The sequence below is a fragment of the Sinocyclocheilus rhinocerous genome, unplaced genomic scaffold (assembly GCF_001515625.1).
Source record: "Sinocyclocheilus rhinocerous isolate Xijiao unplaced genomic scaffold, SAMN03320098_v1.1 scaffold3642, whole genome shotgun sequence".
In the NCBI taxonomy this organism is placed as follows: Eukaryota; Metazoa; Chordata; class Actinopteri; order Cypriniformes; family Cyprinidae; genus Sinocyclocheilus; species Sinocyclocheilus rhinocerous.
The window spans coordinates 507,650-530,813 of NW_015644863.1; the positions used below are offsets into that span (position 1 = coordinate 507,650).

At 37.6% G+C, this 23,164-nt stretch overlaps 1 protein-coding gene across 2 annotated transcripts in view; it reads left to right on the forward strand.

Moving 5' to 3' along the window:
* Positions 1-21,831, forward strand: part of LOC107705092 (GDNF family receptor alpha-2-like) — a 76,021-nt gene extending 54,190 nt beyond the window's left edge. The window contains exons 5-9 of one of the 2 annotated variants that reach the window (XM_016508235.1): positions 11,741-11,850; positions 13,649-13,789; positions 14,007-14,194; positions 19,419-19,463; positions 20,551-21,831. In XM_016508235.1, coding sequence (XP_016363721.1) covers positions 11,741-11,850; positions 13,649-13,789; positions 14,007-14,194; positions 19,419-19,463; positions 20,551-20,700 — 634 coding nt within the window. In that variant the 3' untranslated portion in view covers positions 20,701-21,831. The remainder of the gene's footprint in view (positions 1-11,740; positions 11,851-13,648; positions 13,790-14,006; positions 14,195-19,418; positions 19,464-20,550) is intronic. The other variant, XM_016508236.1, reaches the window with a different exon arrangement.
* The last annotated feature ends 1,333 nt before the right edge of the window (positions 21,832-23,164 follow it).

Consider the following 23,164-nt stretch of genomic DNA (forward strand, 5'->3'; position numbering starts at 1 on the left):
CTGCATAATGAGCCTTTCAGTCAGGTGTGTGACTGAGAGGGATTTGCTACAAGAAAGAATGTGAGGAAAAAATAAATTTATATATTTTTTGTAGTTTATTTAGAATATATTTATCTATCACACAAAATAACTTGAGATTCACTTGCGAGTGCAGTTAAACAGTTTATTAGAAACAAACAAACAACACAAGAGTCAAGACGTCATGGGTGCAATATCCGAAATATCCAAAACAGTGGCAGGAAACTTGAACGGTCCGTGTTCATTCATTTTTCTATTTAATATTGAAAACAGAAACATGAGAAAACGGCACCATTTTCATTTTTCGTTTTTTCAAAAACATAAAAAAAGACAAGGATTCGCCTTAATTTTTCGTTTTTACATTCAGGGGTAGAAAATGGATAAACAGTTTGAATGTTCGATTTCCACGTGTAGGAGGGAATTAAACGCCCCTTTTCACTGATTGGTCAAGCAAAATGTTCATCATGTCATCTTCAGTTCTGTGCACCAGAATAAGAGTCCTCCGCTGTTAAGGTGTTTATTGTAACTCCTGCATTTCGTCTCTCTCTCATCAAACAACCAGCCTAACAAATGGACAGGGTTTACTTCTGTGTAGGCATAGTTTCTCTATGGCCAGTATTATGTGCTTATTGCAGAAATATGTATGTACCTCGGATCTGCAGCCACATTACCCTTTTAGTCTATTTCTTTGGCGCACCGCACTTTTTATTTAGCTGTCCAGTTATCAAAACCTGTGTGTAAACAATAATTTGTTTTCGGTAAGAGTTACTTCATTTAAGAGTAGACATGTCAAGCTTTCTGTAGATATATTTCTCATGTCTGTATGTAAAGTATTCGTTGAGTTTCAGTTATTTTTAGTGTCGCGTTTCTAAAAGCAGTTCGCAGAGACAGTGAAGACTGAGAGCGCACCCTGTTTATTTTCTTTATTTTACAAAAGCACATTATTTTGTTGTTATTATGACTATACACAAATAAAAGTAGACCCTTTGCAGTTTCAAACGATACCTTATTCTTGTCTGTACGGTCAAAATTGACGGAGTATTTTTAGTTCTTTTCGCGGTCATCAAGAAAATAAGAGACAGACCGCACCGGTGCGGGCTTCGACCCCAGAGTGTTAAATAATATGATAATATATAATTATATTAGAATATAATATATTAAGACATGTTTGATGGGCACATAAAAATGTACTGCATTGGAATGACCGGTGTATAAAACGAGCCAAAATACAAGAACAAGGTGAGGAAAATGGATGCAAGAATGATATTTTATCTGTCTCACATTTAACAAGCTTGCCTGGTGCATCCTTAACTCCTGCACTTATTAAATGTATGGCCACTGGGCTCCAGACCCTTTGTCCTCAAACACTGTGTGATGTGTGAACTGGGAGAAAAGCTAGGGCCCCCACCAGGCCAACATGAGGACTTTGGCTGCCCTTTCTATCTGTCATAGCCTCCAGAAGGCACCTTGCCTTTCTCATAGCAGGAGACTGGAGGGCATCCAACAACAGAACTGACTCAGTGCAGTGGCCAGGCTGAGAATACAGTAAACAGACACACTCATATGTATTGTTATGCCTGACTTGAATAACTTCCCGAGACCCTGTCATTAATTTTGTCCTCTGTAAAGGGCATTTTGTTTGTAATCTTAGTGTATCTTAAAGAGGATATCCTCAACTTTTCAGAGACACCAAATGTCCTATAGTTAGATACAAAAAAGAAAAGAAAAGAGACAGCGTAATGCAACATTTTATGAAAAGAGAAACATCAGGTATTTTTATTTTATTAATTTTATTTTTTTTATTTTTTTATTAAACAAAATGTAGTGTGTGTTTTTTTTTAAATTAGGTATTAGATATTAGAAATTAGATATTATTTAAAAAAAAATACATGTTTGATGTCTTCTTTAAATTATTATAATATATATTTTCATGCTCACAAGTAAATGTGAAGAAAAAAAATTATTTCATTTTGCTGGATATGTAATTTAACAAAAACTGGTGAGGAAGTGCTAAATTAAGTAAGCGACAGTTTATTTCAATTAGTGAAATTAGTGACTGATCCATCTCTATGGCACATTATACATGGGCCAACTGCAATGTTGTAATGGGACCACATATCTATAATGACTGGATTGTTTATTGCGTTCTGCCGTCATGCGGTGAAGCCACCAGAAGTGTTAGAGCGGCAATCTTACTATTCCCTACAGGCAGAGAGCATCATTGACTGACAGCCAAAACACTGACCTAAAATCACCTGATTTGAAGCGTATCAGTCACACAGGATTAGTTTTTAATATACATGTATGTGAATTAATTTTACTTCAGATGTTATCTGCAATGTTTATGGTCTTTTTGGGCAGGATAAGAGATATATTGAAATCGTTAAGGTGGGTGTATCTGCTGCGCACTGCCGACACAGGTAACTGATACAACACAAAATATATTTCTTTATGTACGGAATTATGCAGGAAATATTAAACATGAACATATATCTGGATTTAGCATCAGACATTGATTTGAATATACAATGTATAATACAATACAAAGCCTCTGTTACTATATTGTTCTATGTTGTATTGAAATTCAAAGCTTACCAGGCATCATCTTGGAAATAAAGCTTCATATCTTAAAGTCTGTACCATATTTAGTCAGTGTTATTTCTCTGAATAAGTTATGATGTGTATATTTTTAATGTCCTGATTGAGCAACATCTGTTTCAGGCTCTTAAAGATTGCGCAAATTCTATGGCATTTTACTAGCATTACCGTTTTCATAGGAGTAAAATGTTATGTATATATGTTGAATTAAATATTAATTTAATCAGCATTTAAATCATTATCTGCTTCAAAATGAATGCTGTTGAATAAGTCATTGTTGAAACTTTTGCAGTTAACCTACAGTACGAATAAAAACACTAAAAACACTAACAAAATTACATAAACCGTGAATAACTGTACAAGGCGAATTAATGTATATGTGTATACAAAGCATAAATATTTATTCAGAATTGAGAATGAGCACTTTGTCATTTGTAATATGTTGAGGATTTCGTCCATCCAATGTTTATCATGTTCATCTAATGTATGCTACTGTAACTTTTTAATAAGCATGGGAAATTCCCGACATTAAACAAATAAACGTTTACATGCATAGGACGTTCGCGTTGTAAGAATGTACAATGAGACTTCAGATATAAAAACGCTGACTTGTTAGGTGATGTTTTCTCATTAAAATCATACGATTTCCTATTAATTCAATAGGATATATGGGAATACTAGGGAATACCAATATTGCGGCACGGTGGCTTCACTTTTATGACGTCATGAGCAATCCGGTTCTCTATTATAGATCAGTGAATGAGACAAGTACAGTAAATAAAAGGACAGTTCTCAGGCCAATTACTAATCTGAGTATTATATAGCATTTACTTATCTGAAAAGCCTGAAAACATTTTTGGAGGCCATATCTCTCTAATCTTTACAGCTCCTGGCTGCTTTCATTTACTCAATTTTTATTTAACATAAATGTAATATTTATTTGATATCCAGTGTTTAATTGTGCATTTGATACCTTTCATATTCTTTGATGTTTTTCCATCTCATACCTGAAGACAAATAAGATTAATCTGAGCTTTTGAAATTGTCCAAAAGCATTTTGAATAAGATAGCTCACAGATGAAGCTTTGGCTTAACTTAAACGCTGAAAAATCCAGTTGCAGACTCTTATTTGAGTCAGGTGACATGGGTATTAGATTCAGTGTGCCTTCAGGTGTTGTGTAAATGATTCATGGTCTTGTTGCTTAGACTCAATGGTTATGGTCCTGAATCCCGCAGGACGCCCGGACATCTTAGAGGATGCTAATTTAACCACACAAGTGTAAAAATATGCACACACATGCAAGTCGCAGGAAATAAATCACATTAAAATTAGGTACAAGTTTGGAGTTTAAAAAACAGTGCTTCTCTTTTATTTAAAGACTCCAAGTCCGAAGATCCCAAATGAAAATATGCACAATATGGACTTATTATTAGAGCACAGTCAGGTCACAGTCAAACCTAAACATACCCATTTTATAACAAATATAAAAATTTATAAAACATAATAGACTGAAATATGCAGAAAAATTACCATTTTAGTAACAATAAAGCATTACAAAAAGATATTTTGAGTCACTAATCCCAATCCTACCTCTAAACCTTACCATAATCTTTTCTTAAAATGTGTACAGTATGAAGAAAAATGTCTCCGGTTACTTAACTTAACCGTGGTTCCCTGAGAGAAGGGAACGAGACATTACGTATGGGGAAACCCCTTTACTTCAAAATGCTGAAGCCTGATTGAATCACTCTATTGCTCTGCAATAGCCATTGGCGTTCGAGGATTCACCTGATTCGCGGGCTCAGCCGCTATATAGGTGATGTTGGGCGCCAATTTACCTCAGAAACTTTCACCTGAGCGAGAGTCGTTGAGGCTCTGAGTGAGTTTTTCACAAGGCAGTTTACATAATGTCTCGTTCCCTTATCTCAGGGAGTAACTGGAGACGTTCCCTTCGAATCAGTCTCTCATCATTATGTGTGGGGAAAGTATAAAACCGTGCCGTGTGGAAAAATGCTGGTCCCAGCTCGAACAGAGCCAATACAGTAGACTAGGCACATGCAGTAGCAAGCAAAGCATAGCGACACGCTCGCCCTGCCTCCCTTAGGTCGGGTACCAAACCTAGTTGAAACACCTAGATGCAAGCTTGGCAGAGAACCAAGGCAGCGTCAAAACACCGCTGACGCCTCCCTGTACACAGTCAAGCAACACTGGACTAGTGTGATATAGGAAGTGAAAAAAAAAGGTACAAACATGTGGCTGCTCACATACCGCCAGCCTGTATGAGCGGGCACACATAAATGGAAACAAAACTTAGGATTACGGTATATTTTTTGCCGTTTTTTTTTTTTTTAGTTGGCTTTTACCCATGGCTGCATGAGAATTTCACAGCATCCTCTTAGGTCGTGGGATGCACCAGAGTTAAACGCCTAAATGACCTAGTTGAGACGCGCCTGGGAGGGGCGTGTCTTCAAGCGCCTTAGTTGTCCAATGGCTGTTCAGCCTTCTCCTCCTGCACAGACAGGACGTGCAGTGCAAAAGAGGGAATATCCAGGTTGTAAAATCTCACAAAAGTGTTCTGAGACGACCAGCCCGCTGTGAGACAGATTTCCTGAATAAACATACCTTTAACCCAGGCCCATGAAGATGCCAGACTGGTGGAGTGGGCATGCACTCCCATTGGGCAGTCGAGTCCTTGGGAAGCATAAGCTAGGCAAACAGCTTCCACAACCCAGTGTGACAGCCTCTGCTTCGACAGCAGGCCGCCTTTCTTGCCCGCGACGCAGACGAAAAGCTGCTCCGAAGTTCAAAACTGGCTAGTTCTGTCTACATAAGCACCCAGCGCACGCACAAAGCACAAGACACGGCTTTGTGACACTGAATCAGAGGCTGGTCCGTGGGTGCAGAACACTTTTATCATAATAACCTAAACTCTGAACGACGTTTAGAGCACTTTAGGTGTGTAGCCGTGTCTGGGCGTGTGTCTGACCATGCAATCATCTGGGCCAAACTGCATAAAAGCATTGCTGACCGAGAGGGCATACAAGTCGCCCACTCACTTCCTAGAAACTAATGCAAGCAGTAGCGCCATCTTAAATGAGAGCACTTTCAAGTCACTCGACTCAGCTGGTTCGAAGGGTGGGCCAGACAGCACACTGAGCACTAATGGTAAGCATCATACTGGCATCAGGCAAGGGCGGGGGGATTCAGCCGCCTCACGCCCCGAAGAAAGCTCGTTATTAGGGGGTGTTTACCCACTGAGTGACCCTCAACCATGTCATGAGAGGCAGCAATAGCAGCCACATAGACTTTTAGCGTAGAGGGAGAGCTGCCCGCATCTAGACGATAGGTTTACCAACTCCAGGAACCATGGCTGGTTGGGCTATTTCGATTCTCCCTGATCTTTTGCAGCACTAGCGGCATAATTTTGACCGGAGGGAATGCATATTTCCAACTCTTGGGCCAGTGGCTCGACAGCACGTCCCCTTCTAAGGGGGCGAACGTTAGCAAGAAGAATAACGGGCAGTGGGCATTCTCCTCTGACGCAAAGAGGTCAATTTCTGCTTCACCAAAGAGGCTCCAGATCATCTTCACTGTTTGAGGATGTAGTCTCCACTCTCTGTGTATAATGCCCTCCCTCAGCTTGTCCGTGCCGCAATTCAAATTGCCTGGTACATGCACTGCTTGAATCAAAAGGAGTGTCTGATCCACCTGAAAGAGCAGGCACAGTCCCAGGCTTTGCAGGGCACGTAAGCACACTCCTCCCTGGTTATTGATATATGCCACCACCACTGTATTGTCTGTTCGGATCAGAACGTGACGGTCTCTCACGAACAGAAGAAATTCCTGCAGTGCTAATTGAACAGCTTCCATTTCCAGGCAGTTTATATGCCGGCAATTCTAGTCGCTCATCCACGTACCAAATGCTTGTCTACCATCGCAAAGGGCTCCCCAGCCTGGCAGTGATGCTTCCGTGGTAACCACTATTTGTCTGACCACTCTGCCCACAGCGGCACCCTGTTCATATATAGCTGTGCCGAACCAGGGCATCAGTGCTTCAAGACATGAGCGTGATATGACAAGGCGTCTCTGCTCTCCACGCTTGAACTGCACTTGAATTCATTGGCAATACAACATTCAACAAACATTCTCGGGGTTCTCTGCTGGCCGCTGAGGGAACTCTGAGCGAGAACACACTCTCTTGGTCACTAGTCCGCCGTCGTCCACCGACCATGCTCTTTTCTTCCTGACACGAACATCAGGAATGTTGAGTCTTCTTGTCTGCCAGGCGTCCTTGCTGATGAGGCTCTGTGGTCTCACGGTCTCTCTGCGGTTTCTGAATTTATTTAGTTGCTACACTTCATAAGACTATATCTGTGGCAATTCATGAGTATAAAGCATCTAGACCAGTGGTCACCAACCTTTTTAGGCCCAAGATCCCTGACCTTGGCCTTTATGAAAGACAAGATTTACCTATTGAAGAATTGATAGAAAAAGACATCCCAGATTGTACTTCAAATTTGAGGCCTTTTACTTAGTATTTTAATTAGTGATGCGCCAATCATAGCTGATTCAGAATTCAGATTTTCTTTTCTTTTTTTTTTTTAACTAGCAAATTGGATTCTGATACTAATTTTTAAGCAAATTTATTTATTGGCTATTTGCTTTATAACAAACAAACTGGCTTTAAACAAAAATATCTAGCCATTTGAAATTAGAGGCAACCACTGCATTTTAATCATGATCTGCACGGGCAGTTGTTTTTGATTTGATTTAGATTAATTTCAGGATTTAAAACAAAAACAGAATGGTCTGACTTTAGGTGTTATTTATTTATTTGCTACATAAAACATCTGCACGAAACAAAAACAGCAGGTCTGAATGAGACGCACTCTCTGACAGCAGGTGGCGCCTATGAACAGGGTTGCCAGGTTTTCGCAATAAAACTAGTCCAATCGCGTTTCGAGGGAAGTTCCCCTGTAAAAATCGCATTCCGGGGGGTAAAATACACGTTTTTCGGCGGGGATCTTCCAGTAAAATTCACATTCCAGGGACTAAATATCACGTTATTGGGGTCGCTTCAACCCGCGGACATGAACAACAACCCGCGGCAACAGTGTTAAGTAGCCCAATTCCGCGGGGAAACCGCGGACTTGGCAACACTGCTTATGAACCGACCGCAATATAGCGTTTCCTTGTTTACCGCTGTAAACAAAGCAGAGTTGCGCTTTATACGGAGAAGAAAATGCCATTGCCATCGAAACTTTTCTCAAGACAGTTCCCTTCAGTGATACATTAATATAACCCCATAAATGTAATGCATTTTTGTACTTATTTTACTGTTTTTTTTCGGGATCTACTGGGACAGCGATAAAGATCTGCCAGTCGCGATCGACGGGTTGGCGACCACTGGTCTAGACCATTGTTAGATTTAGCACAACTTTGATTAAACTGGACCAAATATAAAACAGCAAATTTGAAATGCTTTAATTTACTTGATTCGGATATATTGTTTACAGGATTGCTGAAATCAGTTTGACCAGCTTAGACCAACTAGTTTCATAATAAAATTAAAAAAATAACGAACCCTGTAGTAATTTTTTCTGCAACTCTTGTTCATCATCTGCAAGTCGCCACAGGTCTGACTAACCCTAGTTATGGAATGATTTCTGCACATGATGTTTGGCAGTGAGAGGGTGACATCTATTTACAGATGTCCCTGAATGACATACCGGGCTCATGATGTCTCCTGGGGGGAGAGGGTAACGTTAATTCTGATGATGATGGTTTAACACTCCAGCCCTGCAAACCTGTTACCAGGGGCATTCATTTACACATCTCCCACCCTTCTGCTTCCCTGAGCCAGCTAGAATAATTAACAATTTAAATCATCAGCTCCACTGAGGGATTCATTAATTTAGGCAAGCATTGTTATGATGTTCCTGGTTTAATAGAAAAACAAGACAGTGTGCACCTTTGCTGTTGTGCCAAAAAAACTCAAACCTCATCATACAACCATATTATGCATCTATATGAATGTGCCTCAGACCCAACATAGCTCTGTCATTTAATTAACATATTTTTGAGAACATTATTTGTTATTTTTTCATTATAATAACCCAGATTTCCTTTAAAAAATACACTATAATAACTAGAGGACATTAGCTTCAGGGGTTCGCCCGCTCAGTCGCGAGTTACTGTCATTACCATTAGTTACTACAGTCTACAGTTTGCTATCTAGCTATGCTTTCGTCACATAACTGCATATTACCTGACTGAGATCATTTACAAAACAGCTCGGTCTCCTAATTTAAATTAAGGTCCTAGGAGCATCCATTCAGGTTGTAGCAGTATTTCACATTGAGAAAGACAGCAGCTTTCCCGCGAGTGGGCGTGGTTTCAGCGCAGACAGCGGACATGCCCCCAGCATTTGAGAGCAGAGAATATTTGCTTTTTTCAAGATTTTGATACCCAACCTTTTTTTTTTTCATTCAGATTTGGCTGCGTGGTTAACACATTTGTCTGTGGTGTGACAAACTCACAACACATATTTAATATTGCTTTACACAGACTTTAAACACTTCACATTAAACTGATTTTCATCAAATCAAAGAAATGAATGCTAACAAATAGACCTAAATACACTGGATTTAAGGAATGTGAGTATTTTTAAGGGTCAGATGCAGTAGAAAAAGCTCCTAAAGGTAAAAACTGCAATTTTCTTTTTCTTTTTCAAGAGTATTTACTGCCACGTCTACGAGCTTCACGAACCTGCTTCAGGACATGGCTGTCCAAGTTCATGGGGTTGAATCATGATGGTAGACTGATAGAATATTCATGATCTCTGCATATAACTTGAACTAAGTGAGGTGATTTCAGTGGCCTCAAAATGACTTAACATATGTTAGTTTAAAAAACAATGCTGTTTTAATAAGATTAGATTAAAAAATAAGATTTTGACAGGATCCTGAGAAAAGTAATATTTCATTTTTATAACTTTGTCTTTTTGTTTGTTTGTGCTTTTTGATTCCTATATTTTTCAGATTAAAATTGTTTTAAAATCTTCTACATACACTATTGTTCAAAGATGTTTTAGTGCTTTTAAAGAAGTTTCTTGTGCTCTCCAAGGCTGCATTTATTTGATCAAAAATACAGTAAAAACAGTAATATTGTGAAATATTATTACATTTTAAATATTTTTTTCTGTTTTAATATAATTTAAATGTAATTTATTCCTGTGATGCAAATCTGAATTTTCAGCATCATTACTCCAGTCCTCAGTGTCACATGATCCTTCAGAAATCATTCTAATATGCTGATTTGCTGCTCAAGAAACATTTCTTATTAATTATTGTTAAAATTACATTTTAAATATTTTTTTCTGTTTTAATATAATTTAAATGTAATTTATTCCTGTGATGCAAATCTGAATTTTCAGCATCATTACTCCAGTCCTCAGTGTCACATGATCCTTCAGAAATCATTCTAATATGCTGATTTGCTGCTCAAGAAACATTTCTTATTAATATCAGTGCCGAAAACAGTTGTGCTGCTTCACATTTTTATGTAAACTGTGGTACATTATTTCAGGCTGCTTTGATGAATAGAATGTTCAAAAGAACAACATCTATTTGAAATAAGAGGGAATGTTTTTACTGTCAATTTTGATCCGTTTAATAATTCCTTGATGAATAAAAGTTCAAATTTTTTTTTTTAAATCTTAACAATCCCAAACGTTTGAACGGCAATGTATGAATAAAATGTGTACACATTTCTTATATATAGCTTATACAATGTCCCATTTTGTGCAGTCTTTGTGTGCACTTATTGTACACTGGTGATTATGTATGTATGATTCTATAGCTTATTTCTTATTGGTAAAACTGACGGTGTTACAGCTGACCCCATGTGACATCCTTCTGCAGTCTCCTCTAGTTGCACTATGCTAGCAAGGTCTTATAGTCCAGCTCTGTTAAAAATGGAGCTATGATGTACTTGGAAATCTAAATAATTGAGTAATATCTTTGAACTGTTAGTGCCATAATTTGGAAGCACTTCAGTTAGCCCTTTCAGAACGGTCCACTTTGATTGCAGTCTCATCAGCATGCGTCACTCCTTGATTGCTGATTTTACATTCCTTGCCGCCTTTGCCTTTTTTGCCGTGAGTCACGGCAGCGGTTATCTAGAGATAAAGCTCGGGCTGAAAATACAGTACAAAAAGCATCAGAAGAACATCCATTTCCATGTCAATAAAGCAGAGTAGAAAAGGATGACCTTTTCGGCCAGGGCCCATGAGAGCGATGCAGATACCATTCTTTGTTCTGGGAGGTAAACACCCAGTAGGCAACACCTGTGGACCCAACAGCAAGAACGGTTCGGTTTATATTCACACCGTAGCTGAGTTGGTGAGTCAGGGGTCCATACTGCCGTGTAGGATGATTCACTATTAATCAAGGTCTTGCAGGAGGGCAGTGAGCTTGAGATCTCCATCTCGCTGGCGTTATTTGAGGGAAGGCTGCGCGGGACTATTATTCAGAGTTTATGTGTGTGTAAAGTGCTAGAGGAGAGAGTTCATACTCAAGAATAAGTACTAATGTGACCCCCCTGCCCACCTCAGGTCTAGTGCTTGGAGCAATCTGTTTCTGAATGCACGTAACCCCCTAGGAAGAGGCTGTTTGAGGCAGATTGCTTGACTTGGAGAAATACCACATGGAGTCGAGCAGAAAATGGCCTTGAATTGGAACCCCACTAGACACTAGTTAGGACTGACAGAATGCATCTCATATTGCACATTCACTGCTCCGTATTGTTTCGGTCTTGGATATTAGAGCATTGATGATTGCAGATGCAGCTGTGGCGATAAATAACTCTGAGAATAAACCTTCCCTTATAGCTTGATCCAAAAGCGTGTGACTATTGCAGCACCTTACAGAGAAGGTGCAGACGGTGATTATTTGAGTATATAAAAAACCATTCTTTCTTCAGCGTCATGTACTGTAATCATGCTTTATAAATATAGAAAGACTAGTAGCTTATTCAAGTGTGCATCTAAATCCTATTCTGTCGAATGTACTAAAAAGGTTTCAGACCTCTTAAATTCTATAATTTGTTTTGTTTTTGGTCTAGATCCAGGCTGGCAGACTTCCACCTGAATTGCCAGACGACACCGCATTCAATAACAAGCTGTCCTAATGATAACTACCACGGTTGTCTGGTGTCCTACGTTGGACTCATTGGTGAGTGATTATGGGAAAAATCTGCTGCACGGAAATACTAAGAATTTGGAATTGCATTTTAATGGACTGACTGTTTGGAACATGTATGTTGCCTTCTTTAGCTGTTTTAATTAGTGATGCACCAGGAATTTTACTTTTAAGAAAGATTATAAAAGTCAGGAGAACAGATGAAGGCAAGGGGTATTCAAATGTTTTGAAGCCCAGGACACCAAATATAACAACCCCCTTGGGGTCCCTTTTCCTAAAATATAAATGCAACTACCTCTATATATAAATGTATGTATGATACGGTTTTATTTTATACATAAATATGCATACATAAATAAATATTATATCTCAGGGGAAGTTGTGGCCTAACGGTTAGAGAGTCGGACTCGTAACCCAAAGGTTGCGGGTTCGAATCTCGTACCGGCAGGGATTGTAGGTGGGGCGAGTGAATGTACAGCGCTCTTTCCCACCTTCAATACCATGACTGAGGTGCCCTTGAGCAAGGCACCGAACCCCCCACTGCTCCCCGGGCGCCGCCGCATAAATAGCATAATAGAAGTTGCACCAAAATGCAATAAAGTTTGTTTGGATACACAAATATATTGTTTGTCCTGAGCAATGTTCCCTCTATTTTTTTTTTCTTGCTGAGCAAAAACTTTCTCTATTGGGCAGACATTTCGGCCACCTGAGCAAAAACATTCTTTATATATAAAGATGACCAAAGTATACCAGACCTGTACAGCGCACACACAAAAAAGTGTGTAACTTTTAACTTTAATGTGCTATTTATATTTGATTTGACCCTTGATGTAACTAAATGATGCACATTTTAGGTTACCTGAGAAAACATTTTTTACAGTGCTGAGTTACTTACCAAGAAATTATATTAATTAATTCATCATTTTTTAAAAATCTCACAAAGAACAGTTCAATTCTTTATTATAGTATATATTTTCAAAAAAATGTGAACGTGAATTCTTTTACAGTTATGTAAAACATATCCATGTAGAGTTTGCACACTACTATACCTGTGTGTGACTGTAAATGTTCTGTGCCCATCATCTGCTATTTACACCACTTAATCAAAACACTCTTCTTTAAAACATGATGACGTCTTATTTCACATGTCATTATGTTTGCGTTGGCTCTCGTGTTAAGCTATTTCATCTGCAACCATTAAAGAATTTCGATTTCTACAGTGACTGATTCGGCGCACATGATTCTCTTTCTATGAAACCTGTTAACCGCATTCACCGGTTCTAACTCTATAACGACACCAACTCTAGCGGTTTGCCCGAGCATTGCAATTATTTTGCATTTACTAGAATTCAACCTTTCCCCAACTCATTTTTGCATCTGTCCTATGCGCGGCATATTATTTATTATGCACGGTCGCAACATAAGAGGTGCGCGGCTGCGTATGTGTGCAGCTTAGAGGGAACATTGGGCCTAAGGCACAAATGTATTATTTTGAATTATTTTTTTTGGGGTAACTTTCGTAAAACAATCTGAAATAATTACTAATTCAACTGTGTAAATTAGGCCTGAAAGCCATCACAGAAACTTTTAAATTGCATCCTTTTAGCCTTTTACCTAAAATGAATCCTGGAGGGTTAAAAATCTGGGGTAGTGCTGTGAACAAATGGATCTCTAGAAGAAAGTAGACCAACAACCTTTATACTCAAGAAAGTAGACCAACAACCATTATACTCAGCCAAACAGCACATTATACTGCAGACAGCACGATCTATAAACCAACATGTTCCCACCTAATTAATATTTATGAGAATCTCTACCCTTGGCCTTACAGGAGCAGATGTGACTCCAAACTATGTGGATGCGAGCCACACCAACATCACCATTTCCCCTTGGTGTGGCTGTCGAGGCAGTGGAAATCACGAAGCTGAGTGCGAGGCCTTCCTCCGAGACTTCAGAGAGAACACTTGCCTGAGTGAGTGGAGATGAAACCTCTTGTAACCTCACGGCTCACCGCCTGAACAGCCATCCTTATGGGCTTAACCTAAGTAGCACATTATTGAGAAATGCTATGTTTTACGGACATGTGATCTCTTTTGCTGAGGGTCTGTTTTTTCCCCACATTAAATTTGTATGGCTTTTTCATGCATGTGTTTTTATTTGCATATGTGTGCATGTGTTTCGGTGTGCAGGAAACGCTATCCAGGCATTCGGTTATGGCACGGATGCGGGTGTAGTTCCCATCACCGAGTCTCAGTCAGCAGTCCCATCAGTACAGACCAATCTGCAACCAGCTATCATCACCAAACATGTCATCAACTCAAATGATGTCAAGCAAATAGACAGTGCATGTGTTTTCTCCACATGCGCCAACCTTCAGGTAGGTCTGAAAATTTGTGTCGTTCATTGCATTGTGTTACATTATTACCCAGTGAATCCAAGGCTAAAAAAATGAAGGAATTTAAAGATGAAGTGTGCCGTTTTTTTCAATATTAAAATACTTTTTCCTATTTAGCCTACATTCTCTGAAAAAAAGGTACAAGACTGTCACTAAGGCGGTAACCTTTCAAAAGGTACTAATATGTAAACTTTAGGTACTAAGATGTACCATTTAGGGGTAAATAAGCAGTGTTGGGGAAAGTTACTTTTAAAAGTAATGCATTACAATATTGCTGTACTTCGTAAAAACATACTTTTTATGGAAAGTAATGCATTATGTTACTTTTGCGTTACTTTTTGTCACGTGAGCTGAGCTTGCTTATTTACTTTCAATAATAAAAAAACCCAAAGTTATATTTTTGGCAACCGTAAAGGCCCTTTCACACCAAAAGTGAAATTAATAAGCCTCAGCCTGTCTCTGCACTTCCAGTTTATCAACATGGGGACAGGAGAGCTATGGAAAGTAATGCATTATGTTACTTTTGCGTTACATTTTGTCACGTGAGCTGAGCTTGCTTATTTACTTTCAATAATAAAAAAACCCAAAGTTATATTTTTTGGCAACCGTAAAGGCCCTTTCACACCAAAAGTGAAATTAATAAGCCTCAGCCTGTCTCTGCACTTCCAGTTTATCAACATGGGGACAGGAGAGCTGTTAGTGAATAAATGGGAAAACAAAGTAACTTGTGTTACTTATTTGAAAAAGAAACTCAGATATTTTCTTGTAAATTTAAAAGTAATGCATTACTTTACTTGTTACTTGGAAAAAAGTAATCCGATTACGGTAACTTGTGTTACTTGTAATGTGTTACCACAAACACTGTAAAAAAGGTACAAACATGTTCCTTTAGCTTTTGAACGTTAGGACACCTCCCCAGGGACAGCTTTGTACCTTTTTTTTTCTTTTTTTTCCTGAAAGTGCAGTGTGCAGTGACAATTATAAGTAAGTTATTTTCAGGTTGATTTCACTAGAAAAGTGTAAACACTGACATGCTGAGGTGTTTTCAAAGCATGGTTTGTTTGAGAATTCCAACCAACCTGACACAGCAACAGCTCAACCAATAGTGTAATTTTCTTTTGTTCTCGGGTTAAAGGTTTGACATATTGCATTAGTTATATTTCACTGAAATGCTTGTATTGGATTATTTTACTCGACCCAATTTATATTCTACCAATGATAAAACTCCGGTAGAAGAGGAGACAGATGATAAGAGTCTGTTCAGATATGTTCTGTATGAAAAGGACCAGGAAGGAGAAGAGTAGCATAGGAACAAGATTTTAAATAGAAATTATTATTTAATTTTCAAATAGAAGATGATAAAACGATTTTGTTGTTTTTAAAGACGTGTGTTTATGATTAGTACTATACAGTGATTTTCAAGTATTGCATACCTTTCAAAATGTATTTTAGGTGTGGGAGTGGCATAGTTTTAGTTATGGTATTTGGGCTACACTGAAAAAAGCTTAGTGTAGAAACAATTTTTACTCATAAATTGCTAGTAAATTTCACAAATAACTACAAAGAAATGGCAAGTAACAATTTAATTAAATGCTAAATTTTTAAGTAGACAAAGTATTTTCTTTTAAAACATAGTGCAATAATCATTTATATACAAGTTTCTTTCCTTTTTCTTTTTTTTTTTTTTACAGTGTAGGGGTTAATTCTGATAAATTAGGACACTTTTTGCCAATGAGATGACTCTAATGACTTCAGTTATTCTAAATTTACCTCTACAGTTTAATTGTCATCAGACTAGTTTTGATTGTTCAATGGGTTGGTTTGGTTACACAGATCTAACAACCCTTATGCTAGTGCCACAGAAATTGCACAGTTCACTTTTAAAGTCATAAAACACATTACTATTGCATTACAGCACAGCCTTCCGAACCATAAAACAGCTTTAAAACTTTGCATGTTCCTTGTGGGAAAAGCAATTCAAAGAATCAATCAAGCAAATCATTGTGCGATTTTTCGTAAAGCTTCTTAATTATGGTTTTGCATCAAAGAGGCTGCCGTTGTTTTTTATTTATTCATTTTTTTTCTTGTAAAGACGGGGTGTTACGTTTATGATTGTTTTGTAGCTAACAAACCATAACCAGATGAGAATGTCTTGAACATGTGAAGTGTTTGCATGACTGTGTGTCATACCCAGTGTTGGGGAAAGTTACTTTTAAAAGTAATGCATTACAAATTTCTGTAAGCCTACACTCAGTTTGGATAGTCCTGTACATACCATACTAGAGTCAAAATCGCCCTGAATGTCAGGATCAGTGCTAAAACCTATAGCGCTGCTTTGTGCATGTACAAAAGCAAAACACACAAATGCCATTAAACCGTGCTTAAATCTAGGCCAAACCTTCAGGACACCAACTATTACAATCATTAAAATAACTGAGGGAAGCAGAATACCTCTTTGTCCTCTTTGTGGGAAATTTTTTTATAAATCATGTTTTACCTGAAGATATGCAGAGTGTCTAGTGGAAGGTAAAACACTTCTGTATAATTCAGTATGCAGGTGAATAATTCATAAACTAAGAGCACTTGTCGGTGCTGGAAGATTGAGGATTGAATCTGGCTCATGAAAATCCTGTCTCTATAGTCAACTGGATAGTGTATGTTGATTGTTGCTTTGATTTCAAGGATGTTAGTATGATTTGTCTTGCATACAGGCAGCTATGTAATCCTATGTAAATGAGTGATGTCATCACAAACACTAATTTGTCAGCTAATCCAAGTTTGAAAGGGCCTGCATTATAGAGATATGACTTAGTGTGACCACTTCCATCCTATCGTGCCTCGCAGTTCTGTCCTAAGTCATGAGGATTCAGTTATAAGCCCCTGGGTTCTGAAGAAAATGACTGTACTCTCTCATCCATGCTGAAACAAATTATGAAAACTCCACAGACAGAAATATGATATAGTCGCGCTGGAAATAACTATTTTAATTGATGTCTTCGGCAACTGTTGTAGGAGGCAACAGTCGATCTGTGAAAAGTGGTTATCTGACATGGCTGCTTGTATCTACTCGATTACTTGGTGCGTTTACAAGTTGAATGTATTGAACTTGCGTTCGCGGTAAATAATTTGAGAGTATGGAATGTGTTGATTGAATAAGCAGCCATACTCAAAAATGTGAAGTCTCTGATTATGTGAACACCTTAATGGAACACCTTTGTACCTTCTTTACACCTAAAGGATGAATATTAAAACCTTAGAGTAGTAATATGTATTCTTATGGTACTAAAGGTACAGTTTTTGCACATTTTTTCTGAGAGTACAATTGTAACCACAAACAGTTCGGACATTTTAGGGTGAATATTGTCAGGCATAACGCATCAGATTTTGTTTGTTTCAAGATTGCTTTACTTGATAATTGTGCTGGCTGAATCTCTGTTCAAATTCTATTCCACCCAAGGCAACGTTTTATTTTGAAGAAGAAAATTGGTATAGTTGCATAAAAAAAGGCATGTTTCTGCTGAATAGATTGCCAATAGGTGCTTTTTTCCACAGGTTTTCCATACATTTAACTGCATTTTTTGTGTTTAGAGGTCATATGTGAACAGAACCAATTGTCCATAAGAGGAAAAACGTTTGAAAAACATGATTATCTACATTGTAGAAAGAAATGTCATGAAATTGGAGAGATTCTGAAACAAAAGAGCTGCTTTCTATCCAAACAGAAGGATACATTAGCAGACAGATTACTGGAACTGCTCAAGATTTTATTAAATTTGCCAAAATACCAAGCCTTCTTCAGGAACAATGTATATACAACACCAAAAGCACATGACATCACAGAGTTTAAGGGCATTTTGTTGCTTATGTTGCTACACAAGAGCGATTACTTGGTGCGTTTACAAGTTGAATGTATTGAACTTGCGTTCGTGGTAAAGAATTTGAGAGTATGGAATGTGTTGACTGAATAAGCAGCCATATTCAAAACTGTGAAGTCTCTGATTATGTGAACACCTTAATGGAACACCTTTGTACCTTCTTTACACCTAAAGGATGCATATTAAAACCTTAGAGTAGTAATATGTATTCTTATGGTACTAAAGGTACAATTTTTGCACATTTTTTCTGAGAGTGCAATTGTAACCACAAACAGTTTGGACATTTTAGGGTGAATATTAGCAGGCATAACGCATCAGATTTTGTTTGTTTCAAGATTGCTTTACTTGATAATTGTGCTGGCTGAATCTCTGTTCAAATTCTATTCCACCCAAGGCAACGTTTTATTTTGAAGAAGAAAATTGGTATAGTTGCATAAAAAAGGCATGTTTCTGCTGAATAGAATGCCAATAAGTGCTTTTTTCCACAGGTTTTCCATAAATGTAACTGCATTTTTTTGTGTTTAGAGGTCGTGTGTGAACAGAACCAATTGTCCATAAGAAGAAAAACGTTTGAAAAACATGATTATCTACATTGTAGAAATTGGAGAGATTCTGAAACAAAAGAGCTGCTTTCTATCCAAACAGAAGGATACATTAGCAGACAGATTACTGGAACTGCTCCTTTCAAATGTTAGGGTATCTAATGCATTTATTCTGCTTCATGGCATGAGAAAAAAAAAACCTACTCAAAGCACCTTGATATGAGTGACATTTTGCACAGAAGTGACACTTACGAATCGACTGGCCACATAACTTCCATCTTCTGTCAACTGATTTCTGTCATTTATTGAGTATTTATGGGTTAAGTTTGTACTTATGTCTGTACCCTCATCTATGATTGGTCAGCTAAACAGACAGTCCCACCCTGAATTCACGCTATTGGTTGAGACAATGTTGTTGTGTCAGGCTTGTCGAGATGCTCAAACAAACACAGTTTGAAAGCACCGCAGTGTTTATACTTTTCTGGGGAATCAACCTACAAATCACTTACTTAAAGTCTCTACATATTAAGCTATGTAGAAGCTAAGAATTTCAACATCTAAAAAATTACATACTTCAATTTTAACATCCATATTACACAGTTCCACTATGGCTTAGTGAATGTCTTGGACCATTCTTTAAAAAAAAAAAACGGACTTAAATTACGTACAGGTGTAGATCACGGTGAAATGATGGATGGAGGGCAGCCAGACACAATTAACACTGAACAGTACGGTGTGCAGGTCATGGTCACGTGATGCTAAGAATATTAATTATTTATATTTTCTCAGGACAGTGAGCAGAAGTGTTCTAATGGTTTTGAATGCGCTGATGAGGTAAGACATATTTCACCAGCACAATTATCAAACATAATTATAAAAGTCTTTCCTACCTTAAAACTTCATATTTTTCTACCCAGCTAACAAGAACCATTCCCAGAACGTTCTGGAAAGGTTCTCTTAAAGCTATGAACAAATGTTCAATATGAACAAATGTTTCAATAACATCAATACAATGTTCATTCAGAGCTATCTAGTCTTTACTAATGTTCTCAAAAAACATTTATTTTTATTTATACATCATTCATGGAATGTTTTAATCATTGTTTTTTTAAATGATAGGCCTACTGCTTGTTTCAGAACTTTCAGAGAAAATTCAAAAGTAAGATTCCCACAATGTTTGGAAAATTATAAAAATGGAATATTCCTTTAATGTTTTCAAAACCTAAAACAAAAAGATCGTAAAACGTAAAAAAAGAGTATGTTTTGAGTATTCAGAGAACATTCAGAAATAACGTTTTCATAACTTAATGGGAGCAAAATGTTCTTGGAGCATATTTTCGTTAGCTGGATATGCTATGTATTCTGGGCAAATTATTAAATGCAGTTTTTAAAGATGGAAATTATTAGTTTTAGCGCAGTATCATAATTAGATTACTATGGGTCTTCTATCACTATCATTTTATTTCTTTTTTAACAACTGTGTAATGATGCAGCACTAATTTCTAATATGAAAAACTGGTCAATGAAAAAAATATATATTCCACATATTTCTCCATTTTTTCTTTCTCTAATTCAAATTTTCTTGGCATTTTGATTGGCAATTATTTCACAGGTGTTTCCAGTGTCCACAATATAACTTTAGACTAACTTTATACCACATCATGCACCAGGAAGTGACTTCAATCAGGAAAAACAACAGCAGAAACATGAAGTCAAAAATAGTCATTGTATAGATAATCATGTTAAAATGAACAAAGTTTTAAGTCTGAACTTTACAAAAGCACTTTTATGGAAGTCTCCAATAAGCTTTTATAGAAATACCACAAGCATGCTTATTTTTAAACATCAGTGAGTAGTGAGTAACAGGAATGACCTGTAATCTTAATACTTGAACTGAAAAAAGCTTGTAATATTTCCTCAGAATGTGCTGAACCCAATGGAGGGATCCATTGACTCGGTGGGCTCTCACCAGGCTGACAACAACAGAGCCAGACATTCATCTGTGACTTCAATAAGTGTTTCTGCCGCCACACTGACACTGGCCTTTGCACTGGTCAATCAGGTTCTGTAAACACAGCCTGACTCTACAACACCAGGAAGCATCTGATGAATTCTTCTGACCTCAATCAAAGAACTTCTCTAAAGTGACATTGATCTCTCTCTCTCTCAGTGTGTGTGTATGTGTGTATCACACCCTATCTTTAAAAACCAGTCGAAACAAAAGACAACAAATCCTTCAAAGGAGCTTCTAAAAGACTCGAAACACCACTGCCCCACTGAAGAGAAAGCGAGGAACCACCGGTGGCTGACACTGAATATGGAGAACTTCTACAAACGACTTCATATGTCAGAAGGAAAGTAACCCACCGTGTTTTTCAATATCATGATGGACGGTTGATTGAGAACAGGCTATACAATGCAATCACGTGACCCACTGATGAACTCTCTCTGTATATTTACCTAGAGATATGCATCCATCATAAAAAAAACTCCCGCGCACATCAGTACAGTAGTGCTCACTGCCTTGATCATTACCAATAATTCCATGTAAATGTTTCTTTTGTTCGAAGAAAAAAAAATGGATGAAATCTCGATTTGTTCCCTTTTTAATTCTCAAATTTATTTCCGGCGAACTACAAGGGTTCATCCGCAACACGTTTGGATCCTCCAGTCTGGCGAGATTGGGATCATATTGCTCTGTGTACAATGTGTATAATGATGTTTGTAAGTATATGAGATTCTTTTTTTCCTGTTTTAACTCTAAAGAACCATTAGCATGTGCTGGAAAGCCGGGCGACGTGGGGAACTTGAACAAAAGTGGAGTGAAACGTATCACCATGGAGAGCCGTCATTGCCAGTGATGTTCGTCTTAGGCTGTTATTATGTGTAATCATTTCTTTCTTGCCAAAAGGCTTGGGTTATATTCAAAGAAAAATGCTCTGGGGAGAGCGGAACAAAAGATCCATTTGCGGAAAGGGTCGATTGTTGGCGTATTTTATAGTGTGCTATCTATCGTGTGGCCTTACTTTTTTGTCTTTGCTCTGTTCCTCTCTCTTATGTAATGGTTTCAGACAGTACCACTTGCAGAGTACCGCCAAGACAGACTGAGATGATTTCAGACGTTCAAAAATAGCAGCTCCTATGACTCAAAAAGGTCTTGGTTCATTTGTGATGCTTTAAAATGAGGCAAGACAGAGGCTCAAGAATGTGTCAGAAATATTTGTTTAAAACTGAATAAAAACATCCTAGTAATGTCTCGAAGAGTCATGACTTTAATAGCATCTATTGCAGAATTCAGTTAGGTCTGAGTGATTATCTTGGAATAAGTTTGGAAACACTTTGTGTAACCTAAAATGACATATCAACACATAAAGTCATAAAGTCAACACAAAATAAAAATTGACCCTGTTTTACATTATTCTAATGACAAAATGTTGTCATAGTCTTTATCAGAAACAGCCGACTTGATCTTCACCTAAAATGTTCTGCTGATGTTTTCAGCGGCCTTGGTTCTGGCGGTATTTTTCCATTCATTTATCACAAAGGGACTTTTTAAAATATTTGTTAAGAAGTTATAAGCCATGAAACAAAGCAACCAGCTATGAGGTGATTCACAACATTACAAACTGTGATTTGAAACAAAAGTGTTGACAGAGGTAACAGCTTTAATGAGGGAAAGAGCTATAATCCCATGAAATATTGAACAACATAATTGACATAAAACAATGGATAAATATAAAACTGTTGATTGAAATATGTTAATTAAATATATAAAACATATTTTACGTTTATTACAAAAGTTGCATATATATATTTAAATCAAGGGTCTTCAACTGGGGGTCTGCCAATTAATGTTTGATCACAAGTAATTAAAAAAAAAACTAAAATTAAAATGGTTACAAAATATCAATTTTAAATATAGGCCCCCTGAAACGAAAGCAAAAGCACCCTCAGTTGATGCTGTAATGATATATTATTGGCGAAATAGATTTAGCGTTCCATTGTGTTTTTCAGTTTGACCTCTGTTCCTATTTACATTATTTTTGCAGCAGTGAGAAATGTAGCCAATCACAGACATGTCTGTTGATCTCTTGAACGGAAAGGCCAATCAGAGGTGTTTAAAGCGGTCATATGACGTTGCTAAAAAGAACATTATGTTGTGTATTTGGTGTAATGCAATGTGTTTATGCGGTATAAGGTTAAAAAAAACATTATTTTCCACATAATGTACATTATTGTTTCTCCTCTATGCCCTGCCTTTCTGAAACGCATCGATTTTTACAAAGCTCATCGGTCTGAAAAGCGAGGTGTGCTCTGATTGGCCAGCTATCCAGTGCGTTGTGATTGGCTGAATACCTCAAGTGTGTGACGGAAATGTTACACCCCTTACCATAATGTGATGCCGTGTCCCGGTGCCATGAGACAACACCAATAAAACCCATTACAAACAAGGCATTTGTTGCATCCAGTGGGGATATAATTACTGATACTAATGACTTATACTGTCTTTTTACGCGTTGCGTTGCGTATCGCGC